Below are 17,872 nucleotides of genomic sequence, written 5' to 3'. Positions count from 1 at the left end.
ATAAAAATTCGTAAATATAACAATACGTAGGAATGGAATAAGTAAAAATTACTCCGTAATAAGATAGTGAAATAAGGGAAACATAAATACTTGTATAACCTAAGCCCTACTACTTAAATTCTATTCCAATATTGAGAACAGCCAGGCCAAAATTCAGCTGACATCACTGCCTAGCAATTAGCTAACCCAACAATCTAAACTTAGGCTTCATTGTCTCTGAGTATGCTGTAATCGGAATTCAACATATCTACATGCAAACTGCCGCGATATATTTAGACAACTAGACTTGTGTGGATCCTCAAAAATCCATAATCAAGTCCAAACTGTAATATCAGCAGCCTTAAGTCACCATGAAGTACAGAAACCTAGCAGCCTTCAGTCACCATGAAGTACAGGAAAAAAAAAAAAAACATATGTGCCTGCCCTTCGGTGTCACTGAAATTCGACCTCATACTAATGAACTTGACATCATAATACTCATTTCAAGGACTTCAATGGTAACAATTTACAGAGTATTAGACTATTGAAATTTTCTTGTCACGATAATTCTCCATTCTCCAATACCATAACAAGATGACATGATAGCATGAAAATGAAGTTCGTCACACTAATTAACATAAACAACAATTAGCCAAACAATCTCAAACTCCCCATATGGAAATCCTATCAAGTGAGTCAACTTCATATGTGAGGCGTTTATTGATCTGAACATCACAAGTCTTGGAGGCTCTGGTAAACGCCAATAACTTCTGTAAAACTTCAACATTCATGTCATTCAAACCAAAGCCAATCCACATAAACTCTAAAACTTGGGCATTGTTCAGCAAATACTCTACTACTTGTAACTCGTCTTCATTTCCTTCGAAACAAAGGATTCCAATTTCCTTGAGGTGTTCCAACAGACAATTAGGGACGATGTCTGGCGGAGACCACTGGTATATTTCATCATTTATATCCTCCTGAAAATTGTAAGAGATAGCAATTAATAAGATATGGAGTTTTTTTTTTTTAATATTATTTTTATTAATCATACTCGAGATGCGTCACTAACCAAATCCAAAATAAGAACCTCCAAGCAAGGGGCGCTATGGAGAACTTTTGAAAAGCAGGTCCAACCCGAGAAAGGACTTAAATGCATAATCAGCGTTTTTAAATTTGGAAATGTTGGCCAGGTATATCTGAGAGTTGATCCGAGAGCCTTCACAAAGAGTAAATATAATTTGAAGGATGTAATTCAATTGAAAAACAGCATACAAATATCATAAAACCAAATATTTTTTGTAACAAGCAACAACTAAGTTCAGAATATAACCATGAAGCACTAATGTCTAGATACCATAAGAGTATGAGGATATAATGAAGAGAAGAAACTTACACCTAAAGTATTCCACTTCAATATCAAGTTTTCAGCAGCAGCAACTCCCTTTAACAGTTCAAGGAGGCGGTTAATATGTTCAGGACCTAAAATAGTAAGACTGAAGGCACAATAATTGACTTCAACAGTATAGACCCGTACTAAATTTTTCAGCACATACCGAGATAATGAGTCATCTTCTATGGAGAGGCGTTCAAGATTGGGTGTATTGAGAGTAATAGTAAACTCATTTCCACATGAGCCTCCCTCATATTTCAGCCCCAAGTTCAATTTTCTTAAGGTAGAGCTAGAAACATCAATTTTTAGCACTTTTGGGGAATCCAGGTAGCCTAATAAATCCAGTTCTTCTAGCACTGGGCAGCAAGACAAGAGTTGGTTTACAACATCAATGTGATCAGGGAATATAACATCAATATCAAGTAACTTGAGAAAAGGAAAACAAACAACTGACTCTGGTATATGAATATCAAAACATGATTTAAGTTTCAGAGTTACTAATGTGTTGCAAGAAAGAATGAATTGTGCTAAGGGGCGTTCTGGTAACTCGTAAAAGTATTTGTTGATCCATAATTGTAATTTTTCCAATTTGTGGTTTAATACACAGCCAATCCATGCATTTAGACGAGATAAGTCTATTGCACTAGGACACGCAAGGTCAAATGCTTGGAAGTTTGTAGAACTGCAATTTTGAAGCACATGCTCTACAAGATTTGAAAATTTATCAGGATCAGCATTAGCACCACGCAAACTAATACAAGTTATGCCTTTCCAAAGATACCTCCACCTTGAAGACAAAACGCTAGTTTTAACTGCTTCTTCTGTTTCAAGGAAAGAAAGTATCTGAGCAATTACATGATCTGGCAAATCACTTATTCTGTCTTCTTGTTCCACAACTTCCTTGTTGTAACTTCCTTTCTGTATAAAGGGTCTCTTTTGTAGGCTCTTTAGTTCAGAATCCATTAATTAACGTTTAATGCCTAAAAATAATTCATCACAATTAGATTGAGCAGCAAAAACGCTCAAATTAGACCATAACAGCAACACTGAGACAACAACCGTAAAGTACAAATAATAAAGATCAATAGAACAGAACAACAGATACATACATAGGAAATCAAGATTATAATAATGACAATCTTCTACTTCATTTGAACAAGAAATTGGCTGGCATAACAACAATATCAAAGAGGCTACCAAACGCAATAACAAATGATTCATTCAACGCCTTTTATCGAGCATCAATACAAACTACAGGACAACTAAAACGATTTTCATTGAGAGAAGGATCAATATTGATCCTCTTTTCTCATTTTTCAAAGGGAAACTCAGGACTACTAATCATCTAAACTCGGCAGCAAATTGAAACAACTCGACCCATCTAAATCATCATCAATGCATGATAGCTCATTAGAATCCTCAAATTAACAATCGAAACAAAATTAAATCAAGAAACCAAAAAAAAGCATAGATTCATCATCAATCATTTTAAGAAATCTATTGAGGAATCCACAAATTAGCAATCAGAACAAATAGATTTCTAAGACTATGAAACAATCGACACATTAAATCAAGAAATAAAAATGAATTAAGTGTTGTGTCCTTGCATTTAAACAAATTATTGTGCTCTTCAAACTAAAACCCTAACTAATTCCCCTAGAAATGAAAAGGGTACTAATCACAGCAAGATTAAATCCAGATGAATTAGTAACAATAAAATACAGTGAAAAGCAAAGTTGAAATAAAGTACCTGGTAATTGACGAATTGAGATGGAATTAGGGTTTAAGGGAATTGGGAAAGTAAACAATTGAATTAGTAACAATTGAATTAGTAACAATTTCGCGCCATTTGCCGCCCTCTCATGTCTAATTAACCTTTACCAAATTTTATTTTATTTTTTGAATAAACCTTTACCAAATTAATTACGTAGTAATCCTCCACATTTTCCAAACTTTATATTTTCATTTGCCGCCCTCTCACTACAAATGCACTTTTATACAATATAAAAGATCACATTCATATTACGTGGAACGTTGTTGAATTCGTAGGGAAATAAATTTTTGCTACAATGTTTACAAATGCTCCTAATGACTAGATATGGTCATACCTTATGCCAAACCTGCATATTTTGGACGTAAGCTCATTTAACATTCGGCTCACTAAATGTGTCATGTCTAGCCTTTTTTCAAAAGTGTTGCTTAGTACTACTGTGTCACTAATCACACTATTATTGCGCAGTGTACAATACATTAAACTTTGACTTATTATTTATTACTCGTATCAGTTTGTTATCACTCATGTGATATGCATTTAAGTCTCATAGATAATAAAAAAATTCCTACCATCCTATGAGATAGATGGATTTTCCTTTATTAGGTGAAAAAATTCAAAAGAGTACACCTCTTGGACCATTTTACACTACATGTACAAAGTAGTTTAAGAACATGGGAAGTGACAAAAACAACTTTGTTGATGCACGTAAAAAAGGGCCAAAGGGGAGTTTGTTCATGCCAAGACAACGTTGTTTTAGTTGCCCCAAACCAATTCAAGAGCATCCTCATGATTGTATTTTTATACTACCTCCGTTAATTGTTTTAGTTGCAGATAACAATTAACGGAGGTAGTAATATCTATCTATATATACTTTATTATTTTATTATATATTAAAAAACGTTCTTAAAAACGTTTATGTGCCACTTGGCACCCTCGTCATGCCATCTTTCAACTATGAGCATATTCTAATAAAAATGTCTATAATGAGATTCGAACTCATAACCACAAAAATATGCATTAGATGTCTTATCATCTAATACATATATTAATCATGCTTTTATGCTCGACTCATAAATATATAAGTATATGGATTGGATGGAAATCTGAACATTTAGGGTATGTTCTCATACGTTTATTTTCAGTTCAGCTCCTAATTTCCTTCTCTTATAAAATATTCATTTCAGCTGATTTCAATCTATTAGAACACGCCCTTAAAAACTGCAATTCTTTAAAAAACAACGATCCTATTATTTGCCAATTATACTAATCGAGGTAATACATACAAGCAAGAAAAATTAACTACTCCAGTACTCCGTATTGTTATAAATTATTTTTAGTTATTTAATTATTTTAATAATAACTATATGTTTATTTTCATTATATTATTACAAAATATAAACAACGGACATGTTTATATAATTTTTTTTTGACAGGAACACATTTGTATATTTAATCAATAATTTTTTTCATAAATAATTTATTCAAAGGTTTAATGAAAAACTATTATAAATTATAAATAATGATGATAATTAGTAATAAAGAATGAACATGTATATACTATTCAATTACAAATTTACAAGTATTAAAAAAAAAAAACAAAAAACAGAGCATTGTCTGGGCCATACACTAGCTACTTCTTAAATTGCGTAATACGGAGTAGTTGTTATCTTATACTACGTATATAGGCTTGATTTTTTTGTTGTCTTACCATGTCATCTAATCCAAGACAAATTAATCAACTTTTGTAAAATATTTTTCCCACATTGAATCGGTATTGTTTAGTCTAACGTGTATGACTTATCACGTATGTTACTGAATCAATGGTTCCTCTTGTACTAGGTTGAATTATCATTGCGACACTGTCATCAGTAACGCAAATTTAACTTGTCTCATGACGGTCTAAACCCAGCTCATGTTCCCTATTGGTGGATGAACAATCTAACACTTGGTGAATTCTGCTTCACAATGATAGGAAGAGCCGACATCGAAGGATAAAAAACAACGTCGCTGTGAATGCTTGGCTGCCACAAGCCAGTTATCCCTGTGGTAACTTTCCTGACACCTCTAACTTTAAATTCAAAAGGTCTAAAAGATCGTTAGGCCACACTTTCACGGTTTGTATTCGTACTGAAAATCAGAATCAAACGAGCTTTTACCCTTCTATTCCACACGAGATTTCTATTCTCGTTGAGCTCATCTTAGGATACCTGCATTATCTTTTAACAAATGTGCCGCCCCAGCCAAACTCCCCACCTAATAATGTTCTCTGCCCGGTTCGGCCCGCAAAGCGAACCTTAGGTCTAAAAGAAGGGGCATTTCCCTGCTTTCGACTCACGGAGTAAGAAAAATAATGTTAAAAGTAGTGGTATTTCACTTGCGCCAAAGCTTCCACTTATCCTACACATCTTAAGTCATTTCACAGAGTCGGACTAGAGTCAAGCTCAAAAGGGTCTTCTTTCCCCGCTGACTCTGCCAAACCCGTTCATTCCCTTGGCCGTGGTTTTGCTGGATAGTAGACAGGGGCAGTGGGAATCTCGTTAATCCATTCATGCGCGTCACTAATTAGATGATGAGGCATTTGGCTACCTTAAGAGAGTCATAGTTACTCTCGCCGTTTAATCCATTCATGCGCGACATGTTGCATGTCCTGCGACTGTTGCTTGCTGGCTGAGCAATGAGTTTATCACCATGGTTTTCTTAGCTACAAGACCTTTGTTTCCCTACGCCAATAGCTATGAGCCACTATAGCCTAGCAACGCTCAAACATTTAGTTTTGACTTGACCAAGCCATTAAGTATCAAATCAAACATGATGATCTATAATTAAACTTATTGCGATGAGAATGATGTTAGCCAATTCCAAATATCAAATGTGCAATGCGCTTAGCCTAGGAAACCTGATAAATCCACCAAGAGTTCTCCAAAGTAGTAGAAATTTCAAACATCTTATTCAAATAATATTTAGTTAAATATTTAAATTTTTGTATAAAAAAGTTCGTTAAATATAAGTTTAGAAAAATTTGTTTCAATTAGTGAAAAATAGTTTAATTAGTAAAGAAACCAGATTTTAGAAAACATAAAGAACAATTAAAGTTCAGTAGAAAAAAATAATAATTTTAATAAATTTACTGCATCCGTTTACAAATAATTGACACTATTTGACCATTTTTTTGCTATTATATAAAACTAATATTTGGATTATCAAGTTTATGCTACCCTTTTTTATTTTTTATTATTTTTTTTATTTTTTTTAAGAGTTGATGCTATCTCCGTCCCACAATAACGGACACATTAATTTTTTTCAATATACATTTATTATGTTTGAGTATATTTATTTTATTTTATTTACGTAATAAAAATATATCTTGTAATAAAATGTGGTCTTAGATACTTCGTATGTGCTAATATAAAATTTCATAATATGTTATTTTTGATAATTTTTATTAACATGTAATTATGTAAAAAAGTCAAACTAATACATCGATATATGACAAAGTTACACTGTGTCTATTATTTTTGATACGAAGGGAGTATAATTAAAAACACGGTTATATTGTCCTTCAAGAAAAAAAAAACAATTGTACACCATAGGACGATAACCTATTATGTACACGCAGGGTTATTTGCTCAATCAATGAACAAATAAGTATAAGTAAAAATATTATTTACTCATTTATTGATTAAATAAGTAAATGACTGGCGTGTACGATATAAACAGGACACCAGGTGTATATAACAAATTCTACTGTAGGACCGTAGTAGTAACAAAAATGAGCAAACGGGCAAAACTTGAAAAAAAAAGCCCACATTTTCGAATGTTAGATTGTAAATCCTTTTCGGCCCAGAAAAAACGAAAGCCCTCAATTGAACAAAGTGTGTATAAAAACCAGCCACTTTGTCATTAGGGTTTTTCTTCAAGCTTTAAGCAGCAACAGAAAGAGAAAGAGAGCGCAGCAGCTGCTAGCAGGAAAACCCCTCTCATTCATCAACCATGGCCGTCGGGTATTCCTCCTTTCTCTCTCCTCCTCCATTTCCTCCATTGTTGCAGTTTCTAATACCTTCATTCTGCTGTTTTTTTGCAGGAAGAACAAGAGGATTTCCAAGGGTAAGAAGGGAGGCAAGAAGAAAGCGTATGTTTTACTAACCCTAACTTTATTCGAATATCTCGATTGGTGATTTTTGTTGAGGTTGATGTTGTTGTTGTTGTTGTTGGTTGATGCAGTTCGGATCCCTTTGCTAAGAAGGATTGGTATGATATCAAGGCTCCTTCAATCTTCAACATTAGGAATGTTGGCAAAACCCTAGTTACCCGTACTCAGGGTACCAAGGTCAGTTTATTTATCTCTCAATTTGGGGATTTACTAATTCATTGATTCTGTTTGAATTATTGTTGTTAAATTTATTCATAGAAATGTTCATGAGCTCATAGTATCATACATGTGTAATGTGTTTGTATGTGGTCTTGTGTGATTAGAGTATTAGATCATCCTGCCAAAAACAGAGAAATGTACTCCGTAAAAGCAATTGAAAGCAGTGCGATAGCTTTTTTTTTTTTAATTTTTAAGTTACACATCTTACAATAGCAATTGAACAAATTATATATTGTAGATATGCTTTTTCATAAAAAAAAATTAATCCATCTTAAATAGATGTTTTAGAATTAAAGCGGAGAATTTACTGATTTTATATGGTTTTTTTTTTATATCTTTTAAAAGTCAATTACAGTCTTGTTAATTGAAGGGTTGAGATTTACTAAATTATAATGGCCACCATTTCATTGTAGCTATTGCAAAACTGTCTGTTATGGTTTATACAATGATAGTATTTGATGAAATTATGTTTTTTTTTATTCCTATAACTAGATAAGATGTGTTTTTATATTGATGCAGTAAAGACTGTAATTTTCAGTGAGTTTTGCTTGTATATTTGATCCTATGATTTAATGTGAGTGAAATTTGTATTCTTCTGTTTTGGGTTCTTTGTTTAATTGCGTATTTTTTCTGTCGTTGTTGGATAGAGTTACATGTGGAAATGTCATGAACTGCATTGGTTGTTTGAACCCATTTAGGTTAGGTTGATTTTGCAATTAGGTGATTATCCAGGAATTCCAAGAAATAACTTTAGTAGTGGTATGAAACAAAAGTTATTAATTTTGCGAAATGACCAAGTAGTGTTATGTGTTCGGAATTTTAAGAAATGACTTTAAGTAGTGTCATGTGTTTAAAACTCTGTTGAATTGCCAGTGAAAAATCATGTTGGTTTGTTGAATGCTTGTTTAAGTTTTTAATATTTTGTGTATGATTTTATTGTAATTGACATATTATGAATTCCTACTTTTTTGTTGGTTATTAGGATTTATTTTGCCTTTTGCCATGTTGCTTATGGAATTTCATTTGTTAAATTTTAGATTGCATCTGAGGGTCTCAAGCACAGAGTTTTCGAAATTTCATTGGCTGATCTTCAAAACGATGAGGATCAATTCTTCAGGAAGATTCGTCTTAGGGCTGAGGATGTTCAGGGCCGTAATGTGCTCACTAACTTCTGGGTATGTAACTACCATTATAACTGATGCAGTTATGCACCGTATATTGTATACCTTTGCTACTTCATCATAAAAGTAGAGGATGCTAATGAGTGATGATTGTCTTTAATTATCTATCTAGGGCATGGACTTCACCACAGACAAGTTGAGGTCCCTTGTTCGCAAGTGGCAGACATTGATCGAGGCTCATGTTGATGTCAAGACCACTGACAACTTCACCCTTCGTATGTTCTGTATTGCCTTCACAAAGAGGCGCCCAAACCAGGTCAAGAGGACCACCTATGCTCAGTCTAGCCAGATCCGCCAGGTTGGTCATTGCTATGATCGGTTTCTCCTATTACATATTCTCAATTAACTAGATATTAACGTGTAATGAACGTGGCAATCTTTGTGCAGATCCGCCGCAAGATGCGTGAGATCATGGTCAACCAGGCTAGCTCTTGTGATCTCAAGGATCTTGTTGCTAAGTTCATCCCCGAGTCCATTGGCAAGGAGATTGAAAAGGCTACAACTGGCATCTACCCGTTGCAAAACGTGTACATCAGAAAGGTTAAAATCCTCAAGGCCCCCAAATTCGATCTTGGAAAGTTGATGGAGGTAAGTTATTTCTCTGAATTAGTGTTGAAGCAGTTGATCATGTATCTATCATTCAATAGTGACAAGAATTCTGATTCTATAATTGATTGCCTGTTTGGCTTGATGTAGGTTCACGGTGACTACTCCGAGGACGTAGGTGTAAAGCTAGACAGGCCAGCTGAGGAAACTGTTGCTGAGGGTGAGGCCACTGAAGTTGTTGGTGCTTAGACAAATTCTTCTTAATGTTCTAGTTATATAGATGCTGTTTAGGAAACTTTTTTAATGATGAATTTGATTTGTAAAAGTTTTGGAGTGGTATCTTTTTGTTAAGGAGAGTTGTAAGATGATTTTTCTTGGGAAATTTTGTTGTGTTTGAACGGCTGTGTTTCCTACCTTTGGTATCGCAACTCCATCTCATATATTTATAATTTGCTTGGGAGTTTTTTCTCTCGCATTGCTAGTTTATTATGAACACCCATGTGACATCGTTATCTACATCTACACTCTTTAAAAAGGGAGAAGTTTGGCGGAACTGTTCCTTATGAATAGTAGGCCAGTGCATGGACGATTCTACCCTGATGTTGGGGTTTATTCTACGTTTGTGCCATTTTTGCTTTACCCCCATTTCCTTTCCACCCCAACTTCATTTTCTCTCTCCTCTAATGTAGCGTGTACTCTGTGATCTACTCGTTTACTCTGAAATTTCTCATTTCCATTGAAGCCTGCTGTGAGTTTTTTCAGTTTATTGATGTTAAGGTTTGATTCCATCTTTTGATGCTGCAATTGGAATGGGATTATTCTTCAATTGTAGCATAATCGAAGGTAATCTCTCTTACTCTACAATTTTTTCAAAAAACTTTATATATTTTGTAGAGATTATAGATAAGGTATTGCCTATTCTGATTAGTGTTCCATGATTTCAGAGCTTTGTTTGTGGGGTGGTTGGTAGATCTAGGGTTTTTACCAACACGATTTCATTTTCAACTGTGTTTGATTTAAGGGGTTTTAGGATATAGGGGTTTCTAATATGTTTTGTTAGTTGTCGATCTGCTGCAAGAAGATGAGGAGTTGTGAAGATTGAGGCTGTAGCTCTGGTGATTTGATCAATCTCAATATTGAGGGTTTGATCAATCTCAAATACGTGTCGCAACGTGATTTTGGTAATGGCGGTGAGGTGGTCGATTTTAAGAGAAAAATACGTTGTAGCGATTTCAGTTTATGAATTAGGTCGGGTTTACAATTTTGTTAACGAAGTGGTGTGTCATTTGATTGCCTGATTTGGTTAGTGATATTAAGTATTTTCAGAGAGTTTGGTTACTGCATTTTTTGGGTTTATATATGTAGATTGATTTGCATTTGATTTAGATTAATGGTTTTGTGTCGTTTGACTATGTTTACAGGTGTGTTTCTATTTTCGGTATGTGACAGTTAGTGGCAATCAAGTTTCAAGTCACAATTGATATTGTGCTTTTCTGTTTTTTTTTTTTTTTTTTTTTTTTTTTTTTTTTTTTTATAATTTTTTTTTTTATAGGAATAACAATAAGTGGGTTTTAAGTGTTTCATTTGGTTAATTGCTTTGTAGTCTTTTGAACTTGTGCTAAACTATTATTTTAGAGCTTGATTACTGCATCATTTGATTATGTTATTTATGTTTACAGGTTTTATTTACTTAAGTTTTGACATTGACTGTGCACCATTTGACATGAAGTTTATAGCTTTTCTTTTGTACGGACCACCTGGAATAGGAAAATCATACTAAGCCAAGGTTGTTGCAACTGAAGCTGACTCAACATTTTATGGGTATATACTGTGCTTGCACTTATGTGATTTATCTCATTAAGATCTATTTTTTAGTTGGTGAACTTGACTACTTTTTGGCAGAGTCAACCATGTTTAGCTTTTTGTTTACTTAGTATGACTTTCACATTTGTCAATGCGCAACTTTAGACCATTAATATCATTGTATCAATAAGTAAAAATTATGGTAAGTTGATATTTTCCTTATTCAAATCACAAGTGATGGCCAATGGGTGTGTCTTGTTAATATGGTCAATATGAAGAGGTTATATTGAATAAAGTCATAGTTTGTCAAATGTTGACATGCTTCTGAAATCTGAATTACTGTACGGGCTCCTATATGGTAAATATGTGTTGGGTTTGAGAAGTGTGGAGAACGGTTCAAGGAGGCTAAGGGGGTGCATAGCTAAGGAGTTTAAGCTATGGGTTATTGCTTGGTGTTAAGCAATGGTGGATGACAAAGGGCTGACTTTAAATGACCATATCTCAAGATCTAGAAGTGATATTGAGATCATTCGAGTTGGAGGTGATAGCTCGTCTCAAGAGCTTTCCAACGACTGGTCATAAGCTCAATTTGGCCAAGAAACAAGGAAGATATGGCTGTTTTACGAGAAGCTGTCCAACAGGGGAATACCGAACGGCCGCTCCTCTCTAGTATGGCTAAATTTGATTCATTATTATTGGTTTAAGCATAGAGGACCAATTTGATCCATATAGATGTGTGTGGCCTATTGATGACTATTACCAATTTGATCCTTGTATTGATGATTATACTAGGAATTCCTGAAACTTCAATATTATTTGCTGAAGGGAGCTCACTGTATTACTCAATAAGTTGCTGCTTTTCTTCTATTCTACTTCTTAACACAAGCCTGAAGTATAAGGCAGTTCACTTGTGTTTGTGTGCATAATTTTACACCGCGTAGCCCTATACGTTTCATTAATCTATTCTTGCAGTTCAAATGGAGAAACGGCTGGTTCGATCTATTCACTTTCCGATAAGCCAATTTCTCAAGGAAAACCTGATCCTTGCCCCCTTCACACTGCATGGCTAGAAGAATTAAATACTGTGCAAAGAACAGAGTTAGTATGCAAGTGAACATCAAAAGTGTATCAGGGATCAAAATTTTCTGTATTTATTATCTAACACTAATACAGAAGTCACCATTCTTTTATTTAGCTTGTTAATCTTGTTGCATCCATTAACTATTTCAGTATTCAGGATTGCATTTTCAGACATGATTTCAGAAATCATCCATTCTTTTACTTGGGGGCTTACTTCTTTTAATATATAGTTGTTGGGCTGCTGCAGGCTTATACGAACAAACCATGCTGCTGCTTTAATTCATTCTTTGACTAACTTTGTTTTATTTGTTTGTTTAATGCTCTATTATTGCGTGCGTTTGATTTAGCTTGGTTGAAATGTCTGCTTTTCGCTCGTGTAAATTATCCAAGCATTGATCTAATCCCTTTACACTCCCATAATCATGGAGATCAGCTTGTTAATCGTGTAAATTATCCAAGCATTGATCTTTGAGCACGTTCATCAGTATTGGGAGGCTAGTACAGAGAGATCAGACAAGGTATTGTTCCTGCAGTACGAAAATCTGAAAACCGAGCTAACAGTTCAACTGAAGATGTTAGTCGAATTTAAAGAAGAATGGTATCGTACAACAAATTATAGATGACTTGTGTAGCTTTGAAGATAACAAGGCTGTGAAAGTGTGGGAATGGACCAAAGGCGATCAGTTTACACCCGAAAGGATGGCTTTACTGATGCAACAAAAACTTGAGCCTCAGCTGTTCTTCAAATTGATCCCCCATAAGTAATGATTTGCATCCTTTAATTTGTTTATTTAATGCTTTAATTTGCTTCCATTCCTTACTTTACAACATCTCAATGTCCTCTAGTATTAGACCTTCTAGCTTAGTATGTTGAAGGAAATGTGTTGTTGCTGAAATATAAAATACTACACAATTCATGTTCGTACAGAAAGTGAAGAAATTGTATTTTCTTTTGCGTTTCTGTAGGTGTTTGTCTGCACTGGGATCTAACCAGTTTTTGGAAAATCTGTCAAAAAAAGTACATTTGGATGTCCATTATAAATAAGTCAAACCTTCAACTATCCGCTTTAAACATGTTATGACCAATTGATAGCCTATTTAACATACAATTAAGTGACATGTATTGATCACTATATAATGAAATAGGAAAATTTCCAACTTAGTGTTTTGAGGTTTGACATAATATTACTTTAATTTGGTGCCCTATTTTTCAATAATTCCACTTTGGTGGTGCCCTATGTTTTCTATAATTCCACTTTGGTATTCTAACAATCTAACCTTCTCAATAACATGCAGGAGTTGATTTTTATTCCTTCAAAAAAGAAACAGGATTTGATTTTAACTACTTTAAAAAGAGCTACTCTATCATTATCGTTTATTTATATCAAAAAATGGCCCGAAATCGTATATCCTTTAATTTTGGACAAATTTTCACTTTTTTAGACCCAGAAACAAAAATTGCCGAGATGCTTCCCATGGACCCTAATATACCTGGAGAGTCCATTTGGGTGGGTAAAACCATCCATACACCTTCAAACTGTCAATTTACCCGTTTACAACTTGCACCGATTTCATAAACTCGTTGTTACCACGGACATTTATGGAAACATATAATGATCATGTATGGTTCCAATTGAAATTATATGATCCTAGGATGTATCCCTTGGTATCTCGAGACTTTTCGACACCGGGTCCCGAAACCTATGAAATTGGCCAAAATGCGTGTATTATAACCTTCAATTTTGCCAAATTTTGACTTTTTTGGACCCGAAAAGAAAAATTGACGAGAAGCTACCTATAAACCCTAATATCCTACGGGAGTCCAGTTGCGTGGGTGGAACCATCCAATTTGTCTTTAAGCATCAAATTTACCAGTTTCCGTACACGCATCTTGTATTGGCTATAGGCTTCCACGGGGCCTTTATGTAGCCGACTTATGGTTGTATATGGATCCAAACAACATCATATGACCTCGGGATGCTACCCGTAAAATTCCGTGAATTTCTGACACCGGGTCCGAACACCTACAAAATTGCTCCGATTTCGTGTATTATAGCCTTCAAATTTGGCTTCCGTACATCATTTTTTCACCCGGCAAGATTATGCATCCAAGAACTTCCGTGGGTTCCCAAAAGGACCTTGGGAGTCATGGATGATGCCCAGAACCATCTCATTCATCCTTAATCACCACGTCTTAAGGCAACGACGACATACCCTCAAACAACAAAACTAGTTGTTTGTATGCCTTGTCCTTGGGTGCACATGTCTTGTGCAGATGCCACACGCCCCCTTGCACCATCCCACACCCCAACACTTTGGCTTTGTCACTTGTCTCAATCCACTACTTCAAATTTTATAGCATATAAGAAGCAACACTAACCTCGTTTTCCAACATATAGGTGTTTTTAGGGAATAGGGTGGGGGGAGGGATGAATCGAAGCGACATAGGACTAGATCTCAGTGGATCATGGCAGCAAGGCCACTCTGCCACTTACAATACCCCATCATGTATTTAAGTCATTTGCAAAGGATTCAACCCGCCGTTCGGTAGGAATTGTACTTCAAGGTGGCTCTCACGGCGCATCTACCGCGTGAGCTTAGCCTATGATACTTGCCCTTGGGGCCCGAAGCCCCTACTGTAGGACGGCAATCGGGAGGCGGGCACATGCGTTGCTTCTGACCTGAATTCTGTAATACAACACACGGTAGCTTCGTGCCAGTGACTTTTCAACCAAGCGCGATGACCAATTGTGATTTTCGATCTGAAAATGATGTCACTTATCTCTTTCGATCCTTGCGCTTTATTATAATCAAACTCGTAAGAGTTGTAACTACAAGGGTACATACTATAAGACTAGAAGAATGTGTATTATGTGTTATCAAGTTACCTGTTGAAATATGCCTTGAATTTGAGTTTAGGAGCAGCGAACTATAGCTCGAGAGGTAGCTCGGTAGTTTCGGAAGCATGTGGAGTTGCGACGAAATTGGAGCTATAGCTCCTATGCGAGTGAGATATAGCTCACGAAGACATATTGGTTCGACTAGGCCGAGCGATAGCTCGCTCGGTAGCTCGCGAAGGTCGAAGGTGAGATAGGGGCCGAGCGATAGCTCGACTAGGGTCTGAGCGATAGCTCGCTCGATGGTGAGCGAGAGCTCTCCGTTTGTGCACGGTGGAACCCACATGATTTATTAGGGTTTTATGGGCCGTTTTTATGCACTTATCTATCTTATTTGGGGAAGCTATATATATTCCTAGTTAGGGTTTATTCATAGCTTAGTCTATTATTGATAATTGACATTATCAATCTGTAATATGGAATTTCCTCAAGATCAATAAAGCTTTTCTCTCGCCTGCCCGTGGACGTAGCCAACACATTGTTGGTGAACCACGTAAATCTATGTGTGCTATTTATTTGTTTTGCATTCATTAATTTGTTCTTTCTCACATCCGTTACAACAATTGGTATCAGAGCCAGGTTGCAAGAGGGTTCACACAAAGAGAAGGGATAGACTACAATGAGATCTTTTCACCTGTGGTCAGACACACTTCCATCAGGGTGCTACTAGCAATAGTTGCACATCAGGATTTGGAGCTTGAGCAACTAGATGTGAAAACAACTTTTCTACATGAAGAGTTGGAAGAGGATATATACATGACCCAACCGGATGGTTTCCAAGTTCCAGAAAAAGAAGACCATGTTTGCAAGATGGAGGAAATATTTCAATGGCTAATAGTGAAGTGTGCAAGGAAATTGGGATTGGCTCTATCAAGATCCGGACACATGATGGTACGTTTCACATATTGAACGATGTCAGACATGTTCCACAAATGACTAAGAATCTGATTTCACTTAGTGCACTAGACAATAAGGGTTTTAGTTTCAGGGGTAAAGGTGGAGTTCTGAATGTCTGCAAGGGTTCGGATGTGATTCTAAAGGGTGTCAAGCGTGGTACTTTATATATCCTACAGGGCTCCACTTTATCAGGTTCAAATGTTGTTGCTTCATCTGAGGTTCAGAAGGATGATATGACCAAGTTATGGCACATAAGGCTTGGGCATATGAGTGAGAGAGGAATGCAAATCCTCTCCAAGGATGATCTTCTAGGTGGCCATAAGGTCACAAACCTTGATTTATGTGAGAACTGTGTCTTTGGAAAACTACATCGCAGTAAGTTCCCCAAAGGCATTCATAGAACTAAAGGTATTCTTGATTATATCCACTCCGATTGTTGGGGTCCTTCACGTGTTGAGTCATTGGGAGGTCACAGGTATTTTGTATCATTCACTGATGATTTTTCAAGGATGACTTGGGTGATCATAATGAGGTTTAAAAGTGAAGCTTTCAAGAATTTCAAGCAGTGGAAGGCGTTAGTGGAGAATCAAACTGGGAAGAAGATCAAGAAGCTTCAAACTGATAATGGTCTAGAATTTTGTTGGTTTGAGTTCGATGAGTTCTGCAAGAATGAGGGGATCGCTAGGCATCGTACCGTCAGAGATACACCACAGCAAAATGGTGTAGCAGAACGAATGAATCAGACACTTTTGGAGAGAGTTCGGTGCATGCTCTCTAATGCTGGATTGACCAGAAAGTTTTGGGCAGAAGCCGTTAGTACGACATGTTATCTGATCAACCGTGGACCGCACTCTGGAATTAACCTCAAAACACCTTATGAGGTGTGGGGTGGTAAGCCTGCAGATTACTAAAAAATGAGAGCTTTTGGTTGCAATGTTTATTATCATGTTAATGAGGGTAAATTAGAGCCAAGGGCCAAAAAGGGAGTATTTGTAGGGTATGGCGATGGGGTTAAAGGTTATAGGATTTGGTCTCCATCGGAAAGTAGAGTTATACTTAGTAGAAATGTAGTATTTGATGAAAATTCTATGTTTAACTCTAATGTTAAGTCCATAGTTGTATCAGATAGTGGTAGTGTTGACAAACAGGTGGAGCATCAAGTCACTCATGATGAGAGTGACCAGGTACAAGAAAAAGATGTTCAACACGAAAATACTGAAGCACCAGAATCATTAACGCCAAAATTGAACAAGCCTAGTCTAGCGTTGGAACGTTCTAAAAGGGCGAATTTTGGAAAACCTCCTGACAGATTTAGTTTTGAAGATATGGTGGTTTATGCACTACAGGTTGCCGAAGAGGTGGATGTATATGAGCCATCTACCTACAAGGAAGCAGTTACATGTACAGAATCTACCCATTGGATTGCTGCAATGGGAGATGAGATGGAGTCACTTCATAAGAATAAGACTTGGGATCTTGTTCCTAGGCCTTCAGGGAGAAAAATTGTTACTTGTTAATGGATTTTCAAGAAAAAGAAGGGGATGACACCTGCGGAGGGGATCAAGTATAAGGCTCGAGTAGTTGCAAGAGGGTTCACACAAAGAGAGGGGATAGACTACAATGAGATCTTCTCACCTGTGGTCAGACACACTTCCATCAGGGTGCTACTAGCAATAGTTGCACATCAGGATTTGAAGCTTGAGCAACTAGATGTGAAAACAGCTTTTCTACATGGAGAGTTGGAAGAGGATATATACATGACCCAACCGGATGGTTTCCAAGTTCCATAAAAAGAAGACCATGTTTGCAAGTTGAAGAAGTCCTTGTATGGGCTAAAGCAGTCTCCTAGGCAATGGTACAAGAGGTTTGATAGATACATGATGGAGCTAGGCTACAACAGGAATCCGTATGATTGTTGTGTATACCATAACAAGTTGACAGATGGGTCTTACA

General features: G+C 36.1%; 2 protein-coding genes across 2 annotated transcripts; one reads left to right on the top strand and one right to left on the bottom strand.

Annotated features, from left to right (window-relative positions):
* Window positions 1-401: 401 nt before the first annotated feature.
* Window positions 402-3,306, bottom strand: LOC110690708 (F-box/FBD/LRR-repeat protein At2g26030-like). Its single transcript, XM_021867582.1, has 4 exons — window positions 3,123-3,306; window positions 1,376-2,352; window positions 1,052-1,198; window positions 402-959 (listed from the first exon to the last, which is right to left on the bottom strand). Exons 2-4 carry the CDS (start codon window positions 2,333-2,335, stop codon window positions 642-644), a joined length of 1,425 nt encoding a protein of 474 aa, XP_021723274.1. The 5' UTR covers window positions 2,336-2,352; window positions 3,123-3,306; the 3' UTR covers window positions 402-641.
* A 3,806-nt stretch (window positions 3,307-7,112) lies between these two features.
* On the top strand, window positions 7,113-9,731 carry LOC110690707 (40S ribosomal protein S3a). The gene is made up of 7 exons (XM_021867581.1): window positions 7,113-7,147; window positions 7,228-7,275; window positions 7,368-7,473; window positions 8,553-8,690; window positions 8,809-8,994; window positions 9,084-9,284; window positions 9,393-9,731. Exons 1-7 carry the CDS (start codon window positions 7,137-7,139, stop codon window positions 9,489-9,491), a joined length of 789 nt encoding a protein of 262 aa, XP_021723273.1. The 5' UTR covers window positions 7,113-7,136; the 3' UTR covers window positions 9,492-9,731.
* The last annotated feature ends 8,141 nt before the right edge of the window (window positions 9,732-17,872 follow it).

Source organism: Chenopodium quinoa, unplaced genomic scaffold, assembly GCF_001683475.1.
Source record: "Chenopodium quinoa cultivar QQ74 unplaced genomic scaffold, ASM168347v1, whole genome shotgun sequence".
Lineage (NCBI taxonomy): Eukaryota > Viridiplantae > Streptophyta > Magnoliopsida > Caryophyllales > Amaranthaceae > Chenopodium > Chenopodium quinoa.
This window is presented reverse-complemented; position numbering and strand designations above follow the sequence as displayed.

What these genes read in the sequence shown, in the direction of transcription:
- LOC110690707 (XM_021867581.1), top strand. An exon ending in CCCGTACTCAGGGTACCAAG is followed by an intron (nt 7,474 to 8,552) that starts GTCAGTTTATTT and finishes GTTAAATTTTAG; the next exon opens with ATTGCATCTGAGGGTCTCAA. An exon ending in AGTCTAGCCAGATCCGCCAG is followed by an intron (nt 8,995 to 9,083) that starts GTTGGTCATTGC and finishes ATCTTTGTGCAG; the next exon opens with ATCCGCCGCAAGATGCGTGA.
- LOC110690708 (XM_021867582.1), bottom strand. Translation starts at nt 2,335, where the DNA reads ATGGATTCTGAACTAAAGAGCCTACAAAAGAGACCCTTTATACAGAAA. An exon ending in TGAAGTGGAATACTTTAGGT is followed by an intron (nt 1,199 to 1,375) that starts GTAAGTTTCTTC and finishes CTCTTTGTGAAG; the next exon opens with GCTCTCGGATCAACTCTCAG. An exon ending in AGGTTCTTATTTTGGATTTG is followed by an intron (nt 960 to 1,051) that starts GTTAGTGACGCA and finishes TACAATTTTCAG; the next exon opens with GAGGATATAAATGATGAAAT.